General features: G+C 36.9%; 1 protein-coding gene across 4 annotated transcripts in view; it reads right to left on the minus strand.

Annotated features, from left to right (window-relative positions):
* TBCEL (tubulin folding cofactor E like) overlaps positions 1-27,821 on the minus strand; it is a 91,477-nt gene that overhangs the window by 26,088 nt on the left and 37,568 nt on the right. For 2 of the 4 annotated variants that reach the window (XM_023517291.1, XM_003796802.3), the window contains exons 2-7: positions 19,383-19,532; positions 17,366-17,505; positions 12,336-12,517; positions 10,784-11,040; positions 7,674-7,800; positions 5,969-6,085 (exon numbers count right to left, since the gene is read on the minus strand). In XM_023517291.1, the coding sequence (XP_023373059.1) occupies positions 5,969-6,085; positions 7,674-7,800; positions 10,784-11,040; positions 12,336-12,517; positions 17,366-17,505; positions 19,383-19,515 (956 nt within the window). In that variant the 5' untranslated portion in view covers positions 19,516-19,532. Of the gene's footprint in view, positions 1-5,968; positions 6,086-7,673; positions 7,801-10,783; positions 11,041-12,335; positions 12,518-17,365; positions 17,506-19,373; positions 19,533-27,821 lie in introns of all 4 variants that reach the window. The other 2 variants (XM_023517289.1, XM_023517290.1) reach the window with 1 other exon arrangement.

Raw genomic sequence — 27,821 nt, forward strand, 5'->3', positions numbered from 1 at the left:
GGATAAGGCTATGCTTATTTAAAAATAAGTATAGGAATAGACTCCAAGTGTGTTAGACTAAGGAATAAAAGGCAATTTTAGATCTAGCTTTAACATAGGTACACTTACCAAAGAAATGTTGTTAACACAAGTACACTTACCAAAGATTCTGAATTCAAAAGCTACCTTCAGTGGCTGAGAGTGGTTCTAAATGCTTATCTAGTTGGTTGCCTGGAAACGGGATTCAGCATTCCTAGGCTAAAGGAGATAACTTGGAAGAATTAAAAAACTTCAAGATATCAGAATATTGGAAATTATGGTGTCACCCATGTCCTCTATCTATTCTCTCTCCCTATAAACCCAAAAAGAACCCAGAAGACACTTTTTATTCCAAGGCCTTGAAACTACATGTGCAAACAGAGTACTCAAATCTTTGAAAAGCACTCAGAGGCCAAAGATGCAGGCAGGAGACACTGAAATCACTTGCTCATTTCAATTTCAAGAAGGATGGAAGACACTACACAGGAGCTTTTAACACTAGACTGTGGAAAAGCAGGCATAATTCCATGGGCTGACAGCAAGCCCAGAATGTAATTAGTTTGACTGCACGAATATTTTGCAGTAGCTAATTGATCATGGAGTCTTTAGGATTAGAGTAAATAGGTTGTCTACGAACTCCTTTCAACCAAAAGATTAAACCAAAAGCAACACTGCTTCCCTAAAAGGTACCATAAGGACAGTAGCACCACTAAAAACTTGAGGACTTGTCATATCCCCACTGAATTCTTAGGGAAGTATGTGTCTTAAAGAACCAAAGTGACGCCAGTTACTAAGGAAGATGAGAGTGAAAGACATATGGTATGTCTATCTCATAATTACACGATCAACTTGCAAAACCGTTATTTTATATTCCTAGGTTTAGAGACTTAGAACCCAACAGTGGAATGTCTCTCCTAGTACTGCAACAATTACCTCAACTGGAAGCTGACATTTCCAACTATCCATTTCAAGTTCTACAAATTGCCAGGAAAAAAAAATCACATACACACACTTACACACACACCCAAAGAAGAGTCTGTCAGACAAGATAAGTGGTCTTGAGTGTCTTCAGGATAAAACAAAGCAGAGTTAATATATGAGTGTAGATGAAACCCAAAGTATCCTGGGTGGTGTCTCCTAAGTGGTGAAAAATAATCCAAGCCTACTAAAATCACATACAAGTGAAACTACCATTGGTACAGATGCCACTAGGAAAAAGGTTTAAATTCCCCCAACCTCAACCAATAAAAAGCCCTCTCCAACCAAATTACCTGCAGGCTAAGTCAGTTGTAAGCAAACAAGGCAGACAATAGAAGCCGTAGGCCATAAATACCAATTATGGCCTCAGGAGCAGTGTAGAAAAATAAGAACCTCAATTTATAGTTACATTTTGTTCTTTCCTGTTTCGTGTAAAAATTTAAAAATCTAAATTAACTTTCCCTTTCTTTCTTCTCTATTTTTCCCATTGGTTTATAAACGATATATGATGAAGCAATAGATTTAAAGATACAGAAATAAAGGAGAAATGGATACCACCCCAATGATCTAAGCCTTGGAAGCAGATACAGCAATTCATAAAATCTGGGTTATATCACTTCAAGAGCAAGAAATACAGTCACCAGTACTGTGAAGACGACCATAGTGATATTCAGCAAAGAGGTCTGTAGCACTTTTTCTAGGATGAGTTCACAAATTTAACAGTTAGACCTCATAAAATGACAGGTCTCACGACCATTCCAGAAAAAAAGTTCCAAAATTGCTTCAAAGGTGGACTAGGTGCTGGCAACAGCACACAGCTTCCCAAGGGAAGTACTTTGAAGGTGACTATAGTCATAGTCAGTAATACGGCAGTAGCATTTTTTCTAGGCTGAATTCATGAACTTAATTTTCTGACCTTGTATATGTGCTCTCTTGTGGCTTCTGTTTTACAGGGTGTGTGGCTTCCAGTGTGTTATCGTCCAAACACAGTCAAATTCACACCATCAGACGTTACGTGTTCTCGCGGTGACTTGGCCAGGCAGCAAATATCAACAACATTTCAATCCTTCATTGCCACGTTAGGTAATTAACGTTATTTAGAAGCCAGGCAAGCATTCATTTGATTATTTAGGGTACTTCCACACCTCACTGGCACCTCACACCCTGCCTGCCGGACTTTACAACCAGCTCTCCGCCCCAGCCCGCATAAGTAGCTGAGATATGGCAGGGTGCATGCCTCAGTTTCTATTTCCCTGTCAATTAATTTTCATAATAAAAATAAATATAGTCCTTTATCTGTTATTATTTTGTTAATCCCAGCATACCTTCTACAATGTCTGAAAAGAAAACAGAACCCCCCAAAAGCAAAAATTATGGATGAAAAGTGGACAGATTACTTTTTTGTTCAAATAGTAAGGTACTCTGCTTAATTTGTAGGGAATGTGTGAAAATTTTCAAAGAGTATAATTTAAAAAGGCATTATATGCAGACCATGCCACCAAATTCAATGTGTAAGAAGGATTATGTTGTAAGGACAAAATAGCTGGAACTGAAAAAAGCCTGTCTTGTCAACAAAAAAAATTTTTAAAGGTTACAACTCAGACAGATTCTACTATAAAAACTAATTTTGTGGTGGCATATTTAACAGCATACAAATTAAAACCATTTACTGATGGTGAGTTTATTAAGCAATGTATGAAAATGACATGGCAGATATAATTTGCCCTGAAGAAAAGGGGGATGTTTCTAAAATCAGTTTGTCTCAGCAGACTATAGCCAGGCCAACTGAAGAAACTGGAAAACCTACTGAAAGCAGTTTGCAGAGTAAAGCTGCTAATTTTAAGTTTTACACTTTGACAATGGATGGCAGCGCTGATGCTACAACTATGGCTCAACTTGCCTTTTTTATTGTACGTATTAATGACGAATATAATTTCACTAAAGAAATGCCTTCTTTAGTGCCATTAAGGCAAATAAATCAAGAGACTTCTATGAAGCAGTAAAAAGCACATTAAAGGGATTTTCTCTGTCCACTGTCGATATATGTGCTGTAGTTACGGATGGGGCACCAGTGATGGTAGGTAGGAGAGGAGCTTGTGACATTAATAGGAGACGATGTAATTGTCACCCAAAACTTGTGTTTGATGAAGTACTATATACCTCATCAAGAAAATTTATGTGCAAAAGCTTTAAAAATGGGTAACATCATGCTAGTCATCATCAGGACTGTGAATTTCATAAGGGCCAAGAGACTGAATCATTGCCAGTTCCAGGAATTCCTTACAAGTATTGATGCTGACTATAGCAACATCATTTACTTCTTAGAAGATGGCTAAATTGAGGCCAAATGTTGAAATTACTTTATGATTTGTGACATATTATCAAGTCATTTATGGTATCAAAAAACAAATTTGTGCCAGAACTTGATGGTGAAAACTGGCTTACAGATTTAGCATTTTTAGTGGATACAACCACTCATTTAAACGAGTCAAACATGCAACTTCAAGGTGAAAACCAACTTATCAATACAATGTTTTAAACTATAACAGTGTTCCAAATGAAACTGTAATTATAGCAAGCTCAAATTAAAGGCAATTTTATGCATTTATTGGCTGAACAGAGTCCTGCGAACAGCAAAAATATGCGGTCTCACTTTCCATTTTTTAGTCTTACTCTATCGGCACGGGCCAGAGTGCCACAGCATCAGCCTAGCTCACAGCAACCTCAAACTCCTGGCTTCAAGCAATCCTCCTGCCTCAACCTCCCCAGTAGCTGAGATTAACAGGTGCCCACCACAACAGCCGGCTAATTTTTCTATTTTCAATAGAGATGAGGTCTTGCTCTTGCTTAGCCTAGTCTTGAACTCCTGAGCTCAAGAGATGCTCCCCCTTCAGTTTCCCAGAGTGCTATGATTACAGGCTGGCATTTGATACAAGAATCTGAAAACAAATTTCAAGATTTCCAGGAAAATAATCAATATTTTGATGTACTCTATGATTCCATTTTCAGTTGACATAAATAAGTTACCTGCTAATTTTCAAGCTGAAAGCACAGAGCTGCAATTTGACATTCAATTCAAAAGACACATTTCATGATGTCTCTTTACTGGACTTTGATAGATCCTACCTTCAGGGAGGCAAACACCTGTTGCTTCACAGTCATGCCTTATTCACGTCATTGCTTTTTGGCAGCATCGACATTTGCAAGCAACTATCTTCCAGAATGAAGCAGTAAAATTAGAACTGAAATATCTGATGACGACCTTCTCAACTCACTGAGAATTGCAACTACTTCCATCAAACCAGATATTGATACATTAGTTTCTCAAATACAATGTCAAGTATCCCACTAGTTTTAAGTTGGCTAATTTTAATTTTATAATACGAAAGATGTTTTATTAGTTAGATACGTACATTTTCTATACTAGTTATCATGAACGTGGGATTTGCTTGATAATTTTTAAAAGACTCTCTGGGCCACTTTAAAATTAGGATTATCATGTGAGGACTTTTTTGCTTCTCTGTGATGGCAGATATCGTGAAATTATTTTTTTGCTCATCAGCTTTTGTTATTGTTTGTGTATTTAATGTGTGGCCCAGAGAAGTGAAAGGTTGGACACCCCTGGATAAGTGTGCTCCATGATATTCACACCACAAAGAAATTGGCTAACAATGCATACTTTAGAACACATCTTCATCATTAAGCAATGCATGCCTGTGTGTGTCTGTCTCTGTGTATACAGGTCTATACATTATACACACACACATTAAAATACTTCTTATAGCAGACTGGAAGTAAACTATAATGGCAGACTTCTGATCAAAGCCTAATATTTACTTCTTTCATTAATATGTTAGATTAAACCAAATGAAACCATAGATACTAAATCATTTTTTACCTACAAATATTTCATATAGTTTAACCTAATATATCTATTTCCCTCTATCATTAGTTAATTTCTAAACATTACCTTCAAAATCTTTACTTGATTTGTCTACTATTTTTAAATACTTTGACTTTAAAACACTACTTATAATGCCATGAGGTCTTTTTATACAGGTTGAACCTAACAGAATGTCAATGCCTGTAAGTCTATAAATGCCAGAAAACTTTGGGGGGCAAGTATATTCCATAAGAATGAATTAGAATCACAAACATTGGTAACCAAAGGACCAACTAACGTGATCCACATTCAGCCCTAACTTCAACACCCTGCTTGTGTGAAATGTCAATGAATGGATATTCATATTATTCTTAATGTCAGTGAGGAAAGAAAGCATATAACTTTTCTGTTAACTCACTTTAATTACCAACACCTACTCAACTGTTTGGGGGAGGTATTTAATTACCAACACCTACTCAACTGTTTGGGGGAGGTATTTTTTTTTATATTTGCTTATCTCATACTTGCTACATTTCCTTTTACATTTACTATTAAAGGTAATTCCTCACCAAACAATATATACATGAACACTTCATACACCTAAAGACAATTACTAATTTAGCCCTCAGCATTTCCCTTCACGCTCAACCATCTTCATTCCTTTACTATTTCCTCAAAAGTCTATTTTCCAGTCCTATCGCACATTTGCCAAATCTGCCAACAGAACTCAGTGTCTCTTGAAAATAAATGCAACATGAATGAACAGGTGAATTTTGGGAACAGGTAAAAATGTGCCTCCATAGAAGAAGATCAAAAATGAATCAACAGTATGAAGTAAGTAATGGTAACTGTTGGAATTAGTCAAGTACTTACCTAATCATTATTAATATATGTGCCACATTAAAAGAAATACACTGTGAAAAAGAGATAAAATTGGTCTGCTTTGTGTTTCTTCCTTTTTTTAAAACCTATTATCAAAGACCTCTAAGAACAATCTAATAACTAGATTTTATTCTACAACAGTAGTCCTGAAGTTGCTTCAATACTCTCTAAAGTGATCTGCTAAACCTATGAGTGAGTTTTTTTTACCTGAATGGCACTTCTTCTTGTGGAACATCCACATAGTAACGAATAAAAAATCTTTCAGAATCTTCTCGTTCACCATCGGTAACAACACTGCCATTAAGTTTGGAAACTGATGGCAATCTGTAAGTTAAGACCAAAATAAAGATATTTTAACATATTAAAAATGTATTACTTTAGAAAATAGTTGGTTTGAGACCCAGTCTTGTTCTCTTGAAGGGACAAAACCAGTATAGTTCTGCTCATGTACAACTACTAACATGAGCTAAGGAGGTATAAAATGAAAGTGCAAAAAAAAAAAAACCTTATTTTTGGAAGTGACATTGACCTTTCATTATCATACTTTACCATTTCAGAATAAGATTCTAAGCAGTACTGTCCAATTTAAACAAATATAATACAAGCCATATAAACAATTTAAAATTCTTTAGTAGCCAAATTTTTAAAAGTAAAAATAAAATAGATGAAATTAATTTTAATAATCTTATTAAACCCAATATATCTATATACTTAACATTAAATGAACTGTTCTATATTTTTTATTCCTACAAAGTACAAGAGAACCTCTGTTAAGCTGACTAGCCAAGAGAGTGAAACAAGCTTGTCAACATATGGAGTGGTCAACATAAGGAGCTAGCCCTACTGTACTGAGACGCACATGTGGTGCATGTCCAGTGTATGAAAATTAGGGAGTGTATTACATTTGAAATCTAGTATCCATTTTATCCCAATAACACATTTCATTTCAGACAAGACATATTTCAAAGTCCTAAGAGTGACACATAGCTGGTGGCTACCATATTAAACATCACAGATCTCAAGAGTAGTCAATACAACTGGGTTATGTAATTCAGGAATTACCTTATTACATTTGCAAAAAAAGACTGTGTAAAGAAAATAAAGTATAGGGACTATAACAAGATTTTTTTTCTTAAAATAAAAGTACACTGACATCTATTTCTATGGAGAGATTTGAACATGTACGTTAACAACTGCAAAGAAGTGTACACTAGGCATCAGCCAGCACAAAGCTCAATACGCTATTTACAGAACCACTATACCTCAGGGAATCTGAGCGCCTACTGTCCCCCTTTTAAAACTACTACACAAGAGTACACAAGAGAACAAAGCATAGATCTATGGCCCTTCCATTTAGCCAAAATCTTATTTCTGTGAAAAGTGCATACAAAAAAATCACTCATGGGGAATTCCTCAAGTGTGTGCAGGCAGCAGCCGAGACACAAGAGGCAGGGGGGTCAGAGGAAGAATGGAGCAATGGTGGTAGTCACATTTCAGCCAACCTACACTCAAGAGGAAACCAAGATGCTGCTCTCTATGCTTTACAGTAACGAAACAGCCCCATTCAGGTTGTACACTTTAAAAACAGGACAACTATAATAAAAATTATCCCATTATACATATTTTACTTTGTAACTCAAAACAAGACTTCAAATATTCTGAGCATATAGATAGAACAGATTGACAAGGAAATATTTCAGTGGTCTCTGTAGTCCAATCGTATTTCATATTTTCCTCATATTGGCTGCATTCCCTTTTGTCTAGGATTTGGAGCTACAGAAGCAGCTCCTTCAAGTACAGTCTGCTCAAGAGACAGGTAAACTCACAGTGCACTCCCCCTAAGAGTGTGTTGTGCCTCTAATGAACCATTAAGGCCCCGCGAAAAGAACTCAACAGAATCAGGACAACAGACCTGGCTATTACCAATTTCCTTCGCTCCTCAGTGGTATACGGCTGCAGAAGAGGAATTCCTAACAATCTCACTTCTTCAAGTTTGGGAAATGAATTTAGTTTATCAATGTCTTCCCAGGACTGCAAACCTAATTTAAGAAATATATTGTATGAGTAAATCCATTAAAGCACACAAATAAGAAGATAAACATAGCAAAAAAAGTACTTCAATTTATAATTTCTGAAATGTTAAAATGATCACCTAAAAAGCCTAAACTTTTATCCAAGGAAGGAGGACATAGTTAAGCACCATAAAATTTCCCCATAGCCTCCTCTTCTCTGTGATCCCAGAATCACAGCGAGTCTTATTTTCCAACATCTTCTCAACTGAATTTCTACAAAATGGCTTATAAAGGGGGTCATGATGGTTTCAATAAGCAGGATGTGTGTGATAACCACATAATAAAGGAAAGTGATATGACCAACTCAGTTCATTCAAACAGGGACTCATGGAAGATAGCTATTGATCAGAGTTAATACTGTCATACTCAAATTTTTACTTGACAAATTCTAGAATGAGACAAGGTCAACAGAACCAGAAACTAAATAGTTATTCCATGGTATCTGTGGAGGATTCGTTCTGGTACCTCTAAGCAGACACTAAAATCCACACATGCTCAAGTCCCCCACATAAAATGGCATAGTATTTGCATATAACCTATGCACATTCTATTGTATACTCTAAAACATCTCTAGATTACTTCTAATACCTAATACAATAGAATATTGTGTAAACAGTTGTGATAATGTATAGGAAATAATGGCAAGAAACAAAGTCTGTCCATGGTTAGTACCAACATAACCATTCTTTTTTCCCCAAATGTTTTTGATCCACAGTTGGATGAACCACAGATGTGAAACCCATGAATACGGAAGGCCAACTGTATTGTAATTTTTATACTGTTTTCACTTTGGTGACAGAGGAATCAGATCCAAATTTAAAACAAACAAATGAAAACAGAAAAAAAAACCCTAAACCTTTGGTTAAGAAGACTATTTAATAAACTAAGATTTTTAGTCCTTAAATGAAACTTTCTCTATGGTATGAACAATACCTGAATTCCAAATAGGAAAAATATTCCTATAATAATGAAGCTGGTCAGTTTTATAACACACCAGATCCATTTCAGAGAACCATGTGGTCTCACCTACGTCTACCAACCTTCAGAGCAGGTACGGGCAGAGGAGCAATCACGTGGACTCTGATGCATAAATGCCCTGAGTCACAACCATCTCTGCCCTTACAATGGCACCTCCATCTAAGAGGAAGATAGTTAGTTCGAGGGGTGCCAAATTTTGAAATAAACAACTTCCTTATGCAAAATATTGGTTTCTAAACTTTCCCACCCTTATAATCTCTATGGTGAATTAAACTAAGTTTGTATTTTTTCAGTTATAGGTTATTTTTAATTATGTTGTTTTAAGAAAAAAGGCTGAAAGATGTCAAGAATGAGAAGAGAAGTCGTAGATTGGGAGGCTGTTCTTGCCAAAGACACATAAAATGTTGTTACTTAAAATACACAAAGAACTCTTAAAATCCAATAAGGGAAAAAAAACCCCAACCCAACTAGAAAATGGGCTAAAGACCTAAACAAACACCTCACCAAGGAAGACATATAGATGGCAAGCAGGCATATGAAAAGATGCTCAATATCACACCTCGTAGGGAATTATAAATGGAAACAATGAGATACTATAAGATACTTATTAGGGTGGTCGAAATCCAAAACACTGACAAAATAAATGTTGGTGCAGATGCAGAGCAAGGAAAACTCTGAAAACTCCAACACTGCCAAATGAACAATGGCGCTCTGTACTACTCTCTGCAGTCCTCAATGTACATTCACTTCAACAGACAGTTTGGCAGTTTCTTAAAAAAACGAAACAGTCTTACCATATGATCTAGCAATTATATTCTTTGTTACCCCAATGAACTGAAAACTTGTGTCCACACAATGAACTGAAAACTTGTGTCCACACAAAGCCCTGCACACAGATATTTCTATCAGCTTTATTCATAACTGTCCAAAATTGGAAACAACCAAGATGTCTTTCAGTAAGTGACTGGATAAAATAAATCCTGGTATATCCAGAAAACGAAATATTATTCAGCACTAAAAAGATACGAGCTATCAAGCCTTAAAAAGACATGGAGGACTTAAATGCACACGACTAAGTGTAAGAAGCCAATGTGAAAGGATACATACTGGATGATTCCAACTAGATGACATTCTGGAAAAGGCAATACTACGGAGACAGTAAAAAGGTCAGTGGCTGCCAGAACCGGGGGGATGAGTAAGTGTAGCAGAGGGTTTTAGGGCAGTGAAACTACTGAGACAGGGCTACAATGGTGGGTACATGTCATTACACATTATTAAACATTTGTTAAAACCCAAGTGTATAACACCAGGAGTGAACTGAAAGGCAAACTATGGACTTTGAGTGATAATGATGTGTCAACATAGGTTTAATGATTGAAGCAGTACAAATGTGGGATGCTGACAGTGGGGGATAGACTGTGTATGTACGGGCATGGCAGTATATGGAAATGCTCTATTTGCTGTTCAATTTTGCTACAAACCTCAAACAGCTCTTAAAAAAATTAAAAAGTAAGTTAAATGTACTCATTCCTGTGATACAAGGATCAGATGGCAATAAGCTGACAATTATATCACAGATGCTAGAAAAGTGAGCATTTGAAAAGGCACAGCAGGTTGGGGATTCCAAAAACTAAGTCCAGATAAAAGGGTCTAGTTTATAGTTCTCTGTACTCTCTTTACTCTGCCTTTTACTATTCTATTCATCAATTTCATTTCACTCTTTTCATAGCATGGCCCCTTCAATGTATAAAATATAAATTGATAATATAATGCTACGCCATTTAATATTTAACAAAGCATTTATGGAAATGAATACCTTAAATTTAGCCAATCCATAGGCACCTGCAAGTCATGTTGAAAATTCATCGTATAAAAAGGTAGAGCTATGACTGAAAGAAATATACTTTCACTGTATGTCAAGAATAAGCTCAGATCAATTTGCATGGAGAATAAGAACGAGCCTGGACCTCACCTGACTTGTGGAGGCTGATGGATCGCAGATTAGGAAACAACCTGGCCAATGAATCATCAGGCTCCTCAATAGCATTCAAATGATTGTTGGCCAAGACGAGGGTATCCAGTGAAGGAAACATAACTCCTAACTTTCGTATTTCAGTCCAGTCTTGGAGGTTATTGTCTGTTATATGTAGTAGTTTAAGAGAATGACAGCAAATAGAAGGACAAGACACTGTTTTATAGTCATTAAGGCACAGGAAGAGCTCCTCCAAACTGTAGAGAAAAAAGGAAATATTTCATTGTTTAAAGCAGTTTAGTTTCTACTTTATACCTCTTTTCATTCATTCAGTAATTAATAAATAAATGCCTACTAGGTGTTGAGATTCTGCTAGGTATTACAGAAAAAATATAAAGATATCTTCCTGAAGACAAAATACATCTGAGAAGACCAAGCCTAAAATACATGAATGGCAGAGAATGATCTAAGGTAAAACTAAATTAATTTTGTGCTAAGTAGATTAAGTACTAAATTAAGCAGTATTGATTATAACAGCAATGCCTATAGGAATGAAATTGAAATTGAAGTTAGAATAATTGGGAAAGGACGCAAGGCCTTGAAGAAGGGGTGCACCTACATAGCTGAGAAGAGGTAAAAGAAAGTGCCAGAAACAACCGTAACACATATTTAGAACTAGAAATAATAACTACCCTGTGTCAGGTCTATGCCAGGTGCATTGTATGTAGATTTAACTCTTATGTCTGCAAAGTAATACAATTATGCTCATTTTGCCGACAAGGAAACAGCTCAAAGGAGTTAAGCAGCTCATCAACGGTCACATGGTCAGTAAGTGGAACTGGCATTGGAAAGCTCATTCTACCCCATGCAGGATGTTGCAGGCAGTGAGAAGCCAGCCTCCTTAGAGTAGGAACGAGAGATTAAGATGGAGTGAGAGAAGATTCTTAAGGGGCTTGATAATTTCCATATTCAGACAGTCAAAGAAACTACAGCTTCATATTGTTTCTTTAAACTACTTTCTTTGTACCTTTCTGGACACATACAAAGATAGGTACAAACAAAACATAATAAACATTTCCAACTGATAAAGGCGCAATTTCTTTCTTAAATTATTGGAAAGAATATCAGGTCCATGTTCCCATCAGGCTAGGTAGCCACTTAATCATCTAAATGTTAACATATTTTAGAGATACCATGCTTTTTTTTCCTCCTAAAGAAAGGGGTTGAGGCTTAATTCTTACATCAGGTAATCAGAAGATTAAAATGGAGTAAGGCTAAGTTGATCTAGAAGTGATAAGTGCTTCTCAGGAGTATTTTTTAGCCCAAGGATGACATATCCAGTGTCTTGGTGCTAACCAACACTGAACACGTATTCCACTGGAAATGCTACTAGGTTACCCTCACACCCTCATTCCAATGACCTCATTTCTCTAACCTCCTTCTCCACTTAATTTGCAGTTCTAATATTTCTGAGATGGGAGATCAGCAGTACTCCTATGTAGTAACACAGAGGGCATCATAGCTCCCTCGCCCTCATGCTCACTGGGCTTACTCTGGTAACTCCTGCAGTATCGTGTGGACAGTCTCCCAAGAAGCTTTGCTGTTGTTGAGGACAAGTTTGCGAACCCCAGAGAAGGACCCAGCACATGTTCTTTCTAAAACCGACAAATTCAGAGGATTGGAACTCAGGTTTAGAAACTCCAACTGGGGAACATTTGACACAATTTTACTGACCTGGGGAGAAAAAAAAAAAGTGTTATCAGGCAATAATCAGAACTCTTAAAATAGCAATCATGCTCCAGAAAGCTTAAGTGAGTGGGTCTCCAAGCAAAGGGCCATTTACCTCAGGGAGTCCTTCTGTGATGTTACTCATAGATGGGCATAAGTGATTTCAACAAATCTTGGCAAATAATTCTCCTATGCAATACTGGCAATAATTAATTGACTGGTACATAACATAACTTATGATACAAAGGAAAGAACTCCTATGTCACCTTTAGCAGGGTTTCTGCTTCTGCCCTATGTGACGTTCTCTTTGCTAAATGGAGAAAAGACACCAGGCGAGCCCAACCTGCGGCCCACAAGCCAAATGCAGATTCTGTGAGCACCTTTTTGCTTACTGTGGTGGAGAATATCACAAAATTATGCACGGACCTTTTCTTTTGCTCATCAGCTTTTATTAGTGTTTGTGTATTTAATATGTAGTCCAAGACAACTCTTCTCTTTCCAATGTGGCACAGAGAAGCAAAAAAGTTGGACATCCCTGGATGACATGTTAGTCCGTAAGATTTTAAAAAGCTGAGCCTGGGTCATCTAATTCTCTTTGAATGTCTCCTTCCTCTCATTTTCAGCACAACATTAAGGCTAATTAAAGGGTTATTAAAAACCACCTGGTAACAATTCATGGGTTCAAAATTGACTACATAGTCACAGTAACTCAGAAAACAGTTTCAGTTTCGGTCAAAGGTGTACTAAACTATAAAATATATTTACTCAAAAATGAAAAGCATACATCTCTTTGATATAGCTTATTTATCATTAAATTCTCAGAACAATTTGCAGGATAAATAATTCCACTTTCACTTTAACAAAGAGGAAACTGAGGCTCAGAGATATTAAATAATTTGACTAAGGTTTCATAGTCACAAAAATCAAATCTGAGATTTAAAAATCAGAGCCATTGTTCTTTCCAAAATACCATGACTAGTACATCAGAAATATAACCAGAAAACAAAGAATAAAGAAGAACTTTCATATAGAATATAATGATCAGCTATACATAACAAAACTTCTTTTAATGGGGGGGCTGAAAAAGACAGATAAAAACAAAACAGAAAACCCTTGCTAATCACCACTGCCCACATCTTATTTTTATAATAAAGAGGAAAATACTTAAAAATTGGTAATGGGGGGGTAAACCAATTTCTGGGAGATTTCCCCAGGCTAGCAAACACACGATGTAGTCTTCATAGTCTGTAACTACACTTAGGCACAGTGAGAATAAAGACTTAGAAAAATTACTGTTAGTCCTGGAATATCTCAAAAGATAAAACTTAACTAGAATCTAATTTAAGCAGGAAAAATAATAAAAGTTAGAAATAAATATTTTCTTTAAAGGACTGAAATAAAAAAGCTTCTGTGGATAACTTCAAATTAATGATAAGATTTAGGAAAATATAATATTCACTACACAGATATATTTACTTATAATGGAAAAATTTCCCTATAGCAAAGGCTCACAAACAATCTGTGAATTTCTAGGGCAGTATACTGACTTTCATTTTTAAAATTCTAAAAATAAAAAAGACTCCTCCAGCTGGAATGAGTTAAATACACTCAGGCGCAGAAACATGGCAATGAGCTGAGATCCCCTTTGACGTCCCCACGATTCAGTGATTTAACAGACGACCCTCTACTCAGGCTTCTAAAAAAGAAGAAACTGAAGATCTAACAAAAATGGGGAAAAGGTATTAAGATAACAATCTGTAATTTATACTCAGCTATTCTCTGTCTTACCTGAGTGGGTAATTCCTCCTCCTCCTCAACTATTTGGTTTAATTTCTTTTATAAAATGGTTTTGATAAGAAAGGGAGAAAAAAGAACATACTTTGGGAAAGATCAGACAAAAATCTGCTCAGCTAGAAGTTTAAGTCAAAAGCTAGAAAAATGCATTATTTTTACATATAGGTGCCCAATTCTAGGCAGGTGAGACCAATCTTTGTCTCCTCCAAAAGCATTACATTTCCCACCCGTATTTATCTTCATCTTGGATATTTTTTAATATAGCAGCCAGTAGTTTAAGCTAGTTACTCAAAGTATAACATTAGTGACCATTCAAACAACTAATAAAACAAATTATATTATTTTGTTCCACATTGCTATATCAATATTGGTTGAAATAAAGTTAGTTAATGGCTAGGAATAAGTTATCTTTTTGGTAAGCAGAAATATGGGTTATAACGGGGTTGAAATGTAATGTCTTGAAATCAGTAACCTATTTGTAAGCTGGCTAAGAGTTTATTCAACTGTAAAAAAATTGATATTCTTTTGCCATCTCCCTGTGTTCTGATATATGCTCCAGAAGACTAAGACCAACTGCAATGGATAAAGAAGAAATATAAAGGAATGATGAAAACAAAAGTAAACTGGAAAATGGAAACTTGGAAGGAGAAGCAAAAAATGTTTACTTGAAAACTGCCTGAAAACAGACTACTGAGCACATGCAGGAATGTATAAAGTGAGTGCAAATAGATTACGAGTCATAGGTGACCTCGGGCTATCTGTTAATGTGGGCTGAGAAATACTTCACAGAGGCCTTAGTCTAAGCAGAGAAAATGCTTAATTCCCTAGCAGAAACTCTGTGCTGATCTGTATTACATATATCTTTCCTTCTAAAATAGCAATACATAGCAAATACATCACTATTAAACTATTCTCACCAGTTAGCAAAAACTTATGTCAAAGCACAAAATCTTTTTGAAATTTTATATTTCAAAGAAACAAATTAGGGGATTCCATACATAAACATAGAATTTGGTCTTGAGTTGGCATCCATGTAGGACACAAATCTCCCCAGAGGTTCTTCAGGAGAACCGTGAGGAGAAAGAAGATGAATGGAGGCCTCTTTCTGCCCTGTGCGCAGTGTGCACAGAGCACGCGTGGCTCGGAAGCTGCTCTGAGGACCACGAAGGCACAGACTGTGATTTGTTGGACAGTGAACTATACTACTTGTTCAGATAAGTATACGAATAAGTAAAATCTGCAGAAATTAATCAACCACTTAGAAATCAAGTGACATGCATCTCAAAGAATTAAAAAAATTCTAATGAAAATAATAGTACAGTTACCAGATTAAACAAGACTATGAAAAAGATAAATATAAGAAAAGCTGAACAAAACTAAGTTGTATCTAGATTTTTTTAGACAAGTTGTCTTAGAATGTATACAGTATTCAATATCTACTAAGTGTTTCAATGATTAATTTTATCAGCAGCCTGTCCCACGGATGAGCAAACTAAAGCACTAAAGAATTAAGGGAGTCTCTTAAAGATCACAGGCAAAGTTAGAGTAAGAGGTCTTGATCCATCCTTAGAGATAATCATTTATTCATTAACACACTCAACAAACATTTGACTACCTAGTATGCTGGGCACTGGTGATAAAAAAGATACAAATCTCCACTTGAATAAGCTCATAGTCTAGTAGAAAAACTGTCAAGTAAGCAAGTAATTACACTACCGTGATAAATCCTTTCACAGCAGCAGAGTGCAGGTGATCTGGGTGAGAGCCAGAGAAAATCTCATAGAGGAATAGCAATGTGGACCAACTGCTAAAGGAAAAATAGGAAGCAGCGAGGCAGACACGCGAAGACAGAGAGCACTGGGCTCAGGATGAGTAAGAGCAAGGAAACCTTTTGTGTCAAGAGTTTATTATGAGCTGCAAGTAAAAGTACATGGTCAAAAATGGAAAGAAAGTTCTACAAATAGCAAAGGGGCACATGATTAAGGGCCTTAGCTGTTAGGCAATGAGAAACAGCCGAAGGACTTCACGTAGGCGAGTGTCACCATCATGTCTCATTTATTAAAAGGAGCCGTGGTAGCACCATGGACGACAGCTTAGAGGAAAGAGGATACAGCCAGATCCAAGAAGTCCATCAGAAAACTTTCCAACAAAGACTCTAAATTAAGGCAGGAGAATGCAGAAGGACTTTTCCCCCCTTATTCTTCAGGATAGCTTCTATCAGGTAATGTTACAATTAGATATTAGGTAACATCATATATAATAAAAGAGAATTTAATACTGTCATTTGTGTACTTTGAGTTACTGTGAGGTTAAAAGCCATCAGTTATATCATCCACCAAAAGGACATGATAATATAAGAAAAGTTCTAAAATATTTGGGATAAATTTCAATAACAAGAATAAATATTTTTACCATTACCTTAGTTTCAAGTTCTAGCAATTTCACATCAATTTACAGTTATAAATATTGAAGTAGGCTTGGTGCCTATAGCTCAGCGGCTAGGGCACCAGCCACATACACTGGAGCTGGTCCCAGCCTGGGCCTGCCAAGCAACAATTAGAACAAAAAAATAGCTGGGTTTTGTGGTAGGCACCTGTAGTTCCAGCTACTCAGGAGTCTGTGGCAAGAGAATTGCTTAAGCCCAAGAGTTTGAGGTTGCTGTGAGCTGTGACGCCACAGCACTCTACCGAGGATGACATAATAAGACTCTGTCTCAAAAAAAACCCCACATAAATAGTGAAGTAGAAGTAGAGATGAGCATGGGATAGTAACTAGTGAAACAGTAGAGAATATAATGAACCACTAGCAGTCTAAAGCTCTGTAGACTCATTAACCTCCCGATACCTGAAATGAAGTTTCTCAGTGCTTTTCACATTGGTGAAAAACAAGTTAGCAATAACCAAGGTAACTGAAAAATTGCCACAAATAGTGTTGAGGCAGGCAGTTATTTATTTTGAATCTCAAGTGCCAAAAGAATGCAGCAGAGTACAGAATAGCATAAACAAGGATACAACGGTTATTCCTGCTTTTTACCAAAACACAGCAACGTAAGAACTTTACCTCGTGCCAGTCTTCCAGTTTGTTGTCAGAAAGATCTAGCTCCGACACATGAGCACAGAAGGCAGCGATTTCTTTTTCGTCTCCTGCACAGGTTATTCCACAGCTGTTCAACACCAGTACACTTGGGAGGTTGAGGCGATCTGAATCACATGGGGTACAAAATACTTTCTCCATCAGCCTAATTCTTGTCTACATACTGAGTTCAGCCCCCAAGAATAGTCAAGAAACAACAGTCAAACAGTGTGAAATTACTCAAAGATCTGGAGAATACAGGATATAATGGCATCAAAGGGTACTGAATTCTAACGGGAGACAGCCAAATACGGCCCACGAGGAGTTCAGAAGTACTGAATCAATACCACCAAATAAGTCTTCTAGGCTTTAACTCCTGGCAGAGTTGTTTATCGCAACTTCCAACAACAGAGCCATGCCATCATCTCGTCATCTGAACACCAGATCCAAGACATTCAGGTGTAGATGACCACCACCCTCTTATTGGTCCCAATTCTTTCTTTTTTAAATTTAGTTCAAACGTATTCTGGATAGCTCTTTTCTATCTGATGTGTACCTTTACCTTCTGTTACCTTTGACAATTATCTCAATCCATTAGATATTTAATCTGCTAAATCACTTTTGTTCTTCAAGTTCATACTATTCAAAAAATCTTCCTCACTTAAGTATATTCAATTCAAAACTCTATAGCTTTCTCATATTTGTCTCAATTATTCCCGTTTCATATCCCTGTGGAATTTGTCCCTTGTGAAAATTGGCCTTCTGTTAAAATATAATTGCAATGGGAGAAAATGTTTCAGTATCTTAAACTATTTATTGAATTTGGCCAATGGAGGTAACAATTCTTTGACCTGGTTCAAAAAACGTATGTGTCAATAAAATCAGGATTAGTATCTCTAATGAAAAGGATAAACATGAGAATTCAACCACCCTTTTCCCATGTGGTATAAAACAAGGACTCATGAAGGTAAGACTGTATTAATAAAGTCCTCAAATTATATGGTTTTTCAACTTAGTTCTGTTAGTATCACATTTTCAAATTGGTAATGGATCCTAGGGTGAAAAAGACTACCGCGTAAAAAATCCACATCTCTGTGCCATTCTAGGTTACACACAATGATAAGATAGTTGTTTGAAAAACAGCAAACACTTGTTAAGCTTTGAATGTAAGAACAAAAACCTTGATTCAATTTTTTAATTTCAGATTAATAGGAGGGTATATGATTAGGTCACGCAGTTTCCATTGTAAGGTTAAAGTCTGAGTTGTAGTTGTGTCCCTCACCCAGGAAAAGTGCCACATTCCCGTGCATTGCACCCACTGGGTGGGAACTTACTGAACCGCCCCACTTGAATTTTACCGAGTTTTTCTTAATCCCCCATAACTACAAAGAACTACTTCTAAGAGTTGTTCATTATAACATCAAGGTAGCAGACAAGCAAAAGTACACCTTGCACATTTCTATTTATAGATTTTTGCTCACATCTAATCCCTCCCTAGAATTTATCTCCTGTCTAACCAAATTCTGCATTCTTGAAGGGCTAGTTCAAGTGTCACAATGTTGCACCCTTCCCTGATCATATAATAATAATTAACTCTCATCTAGATTTCTTTCCTAGTCATTGTGCCATTTATTGGGCTCAACATAAACAATCTGTGCTATCTTTGTAAATATGAATGTCTTATAATCCTTTTAGGTTGTAAGGTCCTTGAGAGTACAGGCCGGTCTTATTTGTTTATGTACCCTATAAGTTCCTTAAAAAATATATGCATTTGAAATAATGTCAAATATTACTCTTTAAGGGCAAGTAAATGCCTCTTGGATAATCTGGAGGAAAATCAGTCCTGTCAGAGTCTTAAAAAAAAACCTGAAATCATAATAAGGGGGAAAGATGATTTGACTCATAATTCCAAATAAAGGAAACCCCTGGCAAACAAAGCAACACTGTGATTTCACTTTCTAAGTAAGTTCCAGTAAGTAAATGTTTTAGGTCCTACCTTTCTTACCTTTCATAGGAGAGCCCTGAGGTGTGGCTGGGACATGGACTCCCATCCCAGGACCACGGCGGTAAGGAAAATTTTCAGGACTATATTTTTCACATAATACTTGCATAAAACTTCTTCCACTAGGTTGATCCATCTTTCTTACCTAAAATGCTGTAAGAAACCAAGAAATCATCAGAATTACTTATTTGCTCATGTAAGAAATATTTATTGAAAACCAATTATTTATAAGGCACTAGACCAGCAATTGTAAGGCATATAATATGTGGTCACTGCCCTCAGAAATGTACATTGTGGTGAGACCCTCTGATTTAGGGAAGCTATATATGCAGACAAATGACAGCAATAACAGTTCAGCATATGATATTTGCTATAAAGCTGAGAAGTATTACAAGATTTAGAAGAGGTGGTGATCACTTCTGACCACGGGTAACAAGAAAGCTTTTGCTGGTGCATAGGGTCATGTGGTTAAGTAATCGGAAAAAGGACTAAAAAAGAAGTTAGAGATTGAATACCAGGCTAAATAGTTCCTATGAATCCTTTAATATCTACCCTTCATAATCCATTCTCTTCTTCCATGGTAAAGGAACCTTTAACTATATATAGCTACTTACATATTTAAGAATGAATATATGATCAAGTTCTAAGTCATGGGACAGAATATTCTGTGGCAGCTTCCAGAAATCTCCTCTAAAAACAGCCAGAGTGCGCCATTTGCTCTCCACCTTTGACTTTTCTCCATTCTGTTCACTAGAAACTGATGCCACCGGACAATGAGTACAATGTGAATCTCTAGGGAAGGCAGAGCAAGGAGCTGGAAGGAACCTGAGTCCCTGAGGACTTCTTGGCACTGGGCTGTCCAGACTGGTACAAATCTCTGACATTTTTAGTGACAGATAAGTAATCTATTTAAGCCACTATTGTTTTCAACTTTTCAGTTACTTACAACTAGGCCTAATCCTAACTAATACAGAACGTCATGTCTTTGGTTCTGCGTTTGGGTAGAGTCTTTTCTGTTTAACCTCTGCTAAGGATTGAAACATTCAGTAACTCCACTACCTTCTCAGTACTAGTGCATATGTTAAAGAGGTAATATAACAAGGAAGAAACCCATAGCCTCAGAGGAGAGAGGCTGAAAATAACTACCGGTACTTTTCCTAGAAGAAACCAGCAGGAACGACCATTCAAAAGCTTCTCAGAAGGCTACTCGGTCACAGTCAGATAATGCCTCCCACCGTTCACCATTAGTAGTAACATTTATTTCACTACAGTTGCGCTGGCTCACTTCTGCATACAGAGTTTAATTACACCACATATTAGGTATGTGATTTATCCTATCTTCCCCATTAAATTATAAACAGGAGTGGAACTGTGTACTTTTATTTCTTTCAGAATCAATTAATAGCATCTGACATAGTATACTATACATGGTAAAGGATCAATAAACATTGCTGAGTATTAAAATTACTGGCCTCCAGGGAGCTGAGTAGAAAGGACAGAGAATTCAGGATGGAGGGTGGGTTTAAGCCCCAGCCAGGTCTAACCACTTACTTAACAGTTTTGTGCTGTCAGGCAAGTCAGCGTACTTCCCTGAGACTTAAATTTCTATCTACCTTTATAAAGTAAGATATGAACATCTACAGCAGTGGTTCTCAACCTGAGGGTCACAACCCACAGGAACTGTATTAAGGCTCGCATCATTAGGAAGGTTAAGAACCACTGATCTACAGGATTACAGGATTGCTGGAGAGCTCCAAAACACTTAAATAAATGCACTATTTGGAATACATGGCCGTTGTAAAGCTCTAAAATATACATATGTTATTCATTGTAAGAGGAGGCTGTAGTAAGTGAGAAAGCACATGGATAGGAAATTTAGGCTCTTACTAGCTGGATAAAACATAAGCTAGTTATCTAATCTCTCTCTACTTTAATTTTCTTACTTATGGATAGTCTAATCCTTCCTCTCAGGTCTGTAATAAGAATTTGAAAACAGCATGAATATAAATGTGCACGTTAAACCTGGCCCATTTCCTAAATTACTAGTAGGACCATGTCTAACTCCACTTTGTGAAATCAATTCACAAAGGTTTATCTGCACGATCTACCGAAGGTTAGATTCTGAAATACATTTCATAAAGTCACCTTAACCATACAGGGCTGCCCTCTGTTCAAGAGTCTCATATGTGAGCTTTAGGAATGAGCCTGCCTTAGTATAAGACGGTTTGTTCTTTCTACCAACACAGAGCAATAATGGCATCGCTGCTGCCCTCTATCCAACAGTGTGTCAAAATTGAACTGTATGGCGCTCATCTATGGCTTTAGGAACTTCAGGTGGAAAGGTTCTTTTTCAACGTAAACTTCTCACCACCAACAGCAGACAACACACAGCAGATGCTATACCACTAGCGACAGGCACCACAGCTCTTATCAAAGACCTGTTTCAAGCAGAACGCCTACAGAATTTTTAGAAATGTTTAACAAAAAAGTTACATTGCTATCTCCCATACAATTGGCAGTTCAAAAGAATAAAAAGTGTGTGGGTAGGGTTAGATGTCATGAGAAAATAATGGTCGAGGAGCATCTTTTATCTAGAGGCTCTAGAACCACCTATATGCAAACCTATACAGTTTAAGGAAAATAACCTTAGACACAATTTAAATACAGACATACTGAGGAAAGGCAATATTAAAGACATATTCAAGGTAAAAATAAGTCTGACTAAGCAAGCAAACATGGGAACTTAAAAGTACTTCCTCATGACCCCATGTTTTAGTGACTTCCAAACGTCAAGATTTTTTTTTTTTAACTCTTGCTCTTTGATTTATTTATTTAAGACTGAAAAGCAACACCCAGCATCTTCACTGGTCATTTTTCGAGATACTCTATGGGACTAGCTTTTTAGGAATGTAGACAGTGTACACACTGATACATGGGTTTTGAATTAGAACACTAAGATTGCAAAATGGATTGGTAACATAAATCTACTCACAGACTGTTGGGGTGGTTTGAGGAGGAACCCTAGGTGGGAAAGGAAGGCTGAAAACCCAACAGACTGAAAAATAAGGAAATACAGGATGGAAAAGATCTTTAACTGGAGACTTTTAAAAGGCTTTTTGGGGGGAGTGGGAGGATAATCTATGACATTCTGGAAATAACAGGGGTCAAATTGCATCCGACTACCTCTACAGTTGGCAGAGTCCTAGTGCATTAGTAAAACTGTTATGAATTGGTGCTGAAAGCCAGGGAGCCAGGAATCTTGGGTGACGTTGCTTGGTTCCATTACTAACTTGTAGAGCATGCCTGTGAAAATCTTAATTCCTTTGTGCCTCCAAATCCTGACAATAATATACTCTTGTAAAGTGCTTGAGAAAAGTCAGAATAAAGTGCAAGTTGCAGGATAAAATGCTAAGTACATTTCTGCCAAGTGGATTAATATCAGAACACAGCATTCAGGCACCTAAGTACCTTCAGTTGCTATCAATTTGTGCTTTATGTTCTCAATAAAAGGGTCAGGTCAAAATTAGTATGAAATGCAACACAACTGAAAACAGAGAAAACAGGCCATGTCTGACCATTAATACCGGAAGATATATCCTTATGCAGGTCTGTAAGATCAGTGTTTATTTCGTAAAGAAACAATGTAGAGTACTATACTTCAAAGTGTGTGGATATTACTAGCCTAACAACTGCCAAAAGATAGAAATGCTACTTCACAGAGTGTCAAAATATAAATTTTATATCTTACAAAAACATTCATCTACTTACAAGTAGATGCATAGACTATCTCCAGGATTGCACAGAAAAGAGAAAAAATAGTACCAACAGTTAACTCCAAAGAGAAGAAATGAGGAATAACAGCAGAAAAGAGATCTGCTTTTCTGTGTTTACCCTTTTGAACTTGAACTCACCAGATGCACACATTGTCCTTTCAAAATGTAAAATATTTTTAAGTAACGATGTAGGAATGGCCTAATAATTTGTTAAGGGCTTTTAATTTCCTTATTTTCATGAAGTTTCTATTTAAAAAATTCCAAAATTGAATTTTTGTATGTGAATACACAGTATTTTTTTAATTTTGCTTTCAGTTGTCTTAGTTTGAAGTTTGTTTTCTTTTTCTATTTATTTATTTACTTTTATTTAGACAGAGTCTCACTTTGTGGCCCTTGGTAGAGTGCTGTGGCACGATAGCTCAGAGCAACCTCCAACTCTTGGACTTAAGCTAGGGGGTCCTCAAATTTTTTAAAAAGGGGGCCAGTTCACTGTCCCTCAGACTGCTGGAGGGCTGGACTGTGGGCCCCAGGTGAGTCGGCTGCTAAACAGGACAGGCAGCAGCGGCAAAAACACCAGGCAGGCCAGATAAATGTCCTAGGCGGGCTGCATGTGGCCCGTGGGCCATAGTTTGAGGACACCTGGGCCTTAAGCGATTCTCTTGCCTCAGCCTCCCAAGTAGCTGAAACTATTAATACTAATTTTAAAAGAGATTAAGGAACAAGGAATAAAATAAAGAGAAACAAGATAGTCAGACAGAAATAAATACTTTTGTACAACAGTATCAGGGATCAGGGGAAAAAGCACCCATAAACAAAGTATACCAAAGCCTTAGAATTAAACTGCAGTAAAACTGAGAGGAGAGACTGAGGTGAAGGTGGGCAGACAACGGGGCCAGAGCAGGATTTATATCTTCTTTTTTTTTTTGAGACAGAGCCTCAAGCTGTCCCCCTGGGTAGAGTACTGTAGCATCACAGCTCACAGCAACTTTCAACTAACTCCTGGGCTCAAGCAATTCTCTTGCCTCAGCCTCCCAAGTAACTGGGACTATAGGCGCCCTCCACAACACCCAGCTATTTTTTGGTTGCAGCTGTCATTGTTGTTTGGCAGGTCCGGGCTGGATTTGAACCCACCAGCCCAGGAGTATGTGGCTGGTGCCTTAGCCGGTTGAGCCACAGGCGCCAAGCCGATTTGTATCTTCTTTATCCTGGTTTTAATAAGGGCAAAGCAAAAGCTCCATGCTGCACTGTCCAGAAGGGCTGGAGGATACCTTCAGTCCTGCACGGTTCCACTTCCTTGGCTAGCCAAGTGAAAACTGCTAATAAAAGTTACCCAAATCTTTCATCCACATTACTCAAATTTTACCTAAATTATTCTGACTCTGGAGCCACAACCACACCAGAAGGTGGTGATGCCTCGGGATTCTCAGGAGCTTCAGGCCTCCCTGTTCCCTCTGACAAGATACTAACAAAGGAAAGAGTTGCTTCCTACAGCAGGAAACCACTCCTGCAAACTTCAAGTTACTGAAATAGCAGATAGTAGGGAACTGACTTACACTTCTGAAAAAAAAGAGTCAAACGAATTCAAAATGTGCACTGATTTAGGATGGGGCTAAATCTTCAAGAAGTTTTCATTAAAAATGGAGAAAAGGCCAATACCCTTCTGTGATTTAAAATTACTTTCAGTCATTTGATACGGACCCATTTATAGACAACAAATCAATCTTATCTGTTCCTCAGACAGGGACAGAAAAACTACACTCTAAAAGCTATCTGCCAATATGTCACTACCAAACATTTGAAAACACAACTTAGGTTAATCATTCTGGCCCAAAGCTCCACAGCTTCACCTTTAGGTTAATTTGGTCAGATGACATTTCATTCCTGTGATTTGTTCTCCACATTAGCACTTGTTTCCTTCACAAGACAATATGAAAATAAGAATGTCCTTACTAATTGTTTAGTAAAAATGAAGTCAACAAATATATTTGGTTTTCTCTGCTGTCCCTTTTTGCACCTTACCAAGTGATCCAAACGAGCCTTACATGTCCATTCATATGTTTATAAAATGTGCGCCCCCATAGAACTAAGTTTCATTTAGTTCAGTTTAACAAACATGTACCAGAAGCTAAATCTGTACCAAATACTATGCTTAACACTATAACCAATAAAATTCAAACTCCACACTCAGGGTACCTTCAACCAAGAAGGAAATACTTAACATAACATACACTTAAAATAAGCCAGACAAAAATAGTGACTTAAAACACATGGTTAATTTTTTCTAAGTATGATCAAGGAAGCAGATGAATCCTGAACCATTCTAGAAGATGAAGGTTAGGGCACAAGGTGGGGGAGCCTACGAACAGGAGGCCAGAGCATGGGTTACCAGCAGTACTGCTAAAACATAAACCATGTGTGGTGAGGGCCGGGGGAAGCAGGACAGTCAACCTCAGAGGTCAGGGTAGTCAGATCATGACTGACCTTGTATAGGCCAGACTTTATCCTGCAAAGATAAAAGAAAAATTCTAACAGGTAACTGTGAATGGAATGCAAGGATGAGGGTTACTGATCTTTATGCAGAATACAGAGAGGTCAAAAGTGAGAATTTTAAACATTCCTAAAGAATAGACAATTAGGAGTTTGTTCACCTTTAGGGAAGCACTTTCAGTACAGTCAGGGGAGCAGAAACCACAGTATTTAGGGAATTAAGTAAATAAATAAACAGAGACAAAGAGTATCAATCATGCCTTTGAGAGGCTCCTATGAAAATGGAAGCGATGGTAGAGATGATGGAGAAAACCAAGGTTAAGAAAGAGATTATGGGTGAAAGGCTCAACTATGACTTGAACTTTACCTTAGAACTGAAAACAATGCAACCTAAACATTTGTGTCCTCATATGAATTTCAAATTAAAGAAATATTCTTTTAACCTTTAAAAAAAAAAAAAAGAAGAAAGAGTTTTAGAAAAAGGACAAAAGAGAAATGTATAAGCTGAGTTTGAGGCCCAGGTCAGTAATAACAAAACAGAGCCTGGAGGAAAATTTCCTGGATACTTTCAAAGAATCTTTTAAGATCACTAGCATTGCCATTTTCAGGTTTTTTTTTTTCATAATTCATTTAACTTTCACTTTGTGGACTCCTGAACTCATCTCCAAAACACTTTATTTTTTGGAATAATTTCTCTCTGTAACCAAACTCTGCCAGGTTCTTGGACACTTCAGGTAACTGGCATTTTTCTTTTGTTTTGTACATCAGTCTTTCTGGTCCTCAGCTTAAGTGTATCCCCAATAAAACAGAACTACTCTGAGAAAGCATATATGTGTGTTGTATATTTTTTCTTCCAGAAAAGATTAAATAAATCAATGAATAAAGTTCTATTAATGAGCTTTTTCCTAAATATTTGCCTTAAAAATACTATAGTCATTCTGAACTTTTTAAAATTTTCAATTGAAAACAAGCAAACAACAACAAGGGCAAAACCAGTAAGCTCCACCACATGGTTTCCTTTTTTACTAGCTAAGCTAATCATATAAATAAGAACATATTACCAAAAGCTTTTCCATCTGAAGCATACTTGGAGCCACAGACACACCAGGTGTCTCTAGTCAACACATTCGGCAAGCCCATTAAGCCCAAGGATGCCCTTATGGCCCATGTCCTTCCATGCCATTTTTTCCCATGCTATGTAGATTTACATTTTTTAAACAAAGATTAAATTGCTTTTAAATATATAGTTTTATAACCTGCCTTTTTGCTAAATAGCTCATGAAAGGCTTTCCATCTCAGTATATACACACCTAATGATCATTTTTAAGGTTCATAAAGTATTCCATTAATAAAATTCTGTAGCCAAAGTCATGAATGACAGTTATCTCCTCTACATAAACACTTCAGGGATGTTGTCCAAGTCGGTATAATTAGGCTGGATAGCCTCGTTCAGTATGGCCCCTCTAATTTTATTATCCTAAAGGTATGATTCTATCTCAGTTATTGCCCTTGAGCATTAGGTAATATATTTAAGTGGAAGTTTTCTTGGATAAAAAGGAAAATAAATGAATTCTAATAAACTTTTAGAATTATTCTACAGAACTACAGTTAGCCAATTCACTAACTTAACTCTTAGCATTCCAAGTGCAAAACCTGACTGTAGCTGATAAATCCCTTATCATAACACACCAGGCCACCATGATTTCACACCCTACTAAGGACAGCCTGTGTCAAAAGTCTCTTTTCTCAACATTACATTCAAGTGTAGTAATGTGGCACAGCAACTCTTCTTAGTAGGAGATTAAAAAAATATCCAACACTGTGAAATGAAATGTGAATATAGACTCCTAATCATTCCCTGAATTACACTATTAGTTGGGCACTGCTACCCTCTCCTTATAATACTACACTACCCTCTCCTTACAATACTACACTTCATAAAAGCACAAACATTACAATACCTACCTAAAATTATTTGTTTATTATTTCAACATTAAAATACCTACCTAAAATTATTTTCAATAATTTATAACATTATTTATATTATTTATATATTTATAATTCCCTCTATATTATCAGTGGGAAGCACAGCCTCGGAGCCGTCTATATGTTCTACTCAATACTATTGCACTCAAGCACTTTAGGTCTCAGACCAGTGTTTTTCAACCTCTTTTAACTCACA

Source organism: Otolemur garnettii, unplaced genomic scaffold (assembly GCF_000181295.1).
Source record: "Otolemur garnettii isolate 467f Iridium unplaced genomic scaffold, OtoGar3 scaffold00108, whole genome shotgun sequence".
Classification (NCBI taxonomy): domain Eukaryota; kingdom Metazoa; phylum Chordata; class Mammalia; order Primates; family Galagidae; genus Otolemur; species Otolemur garnettii.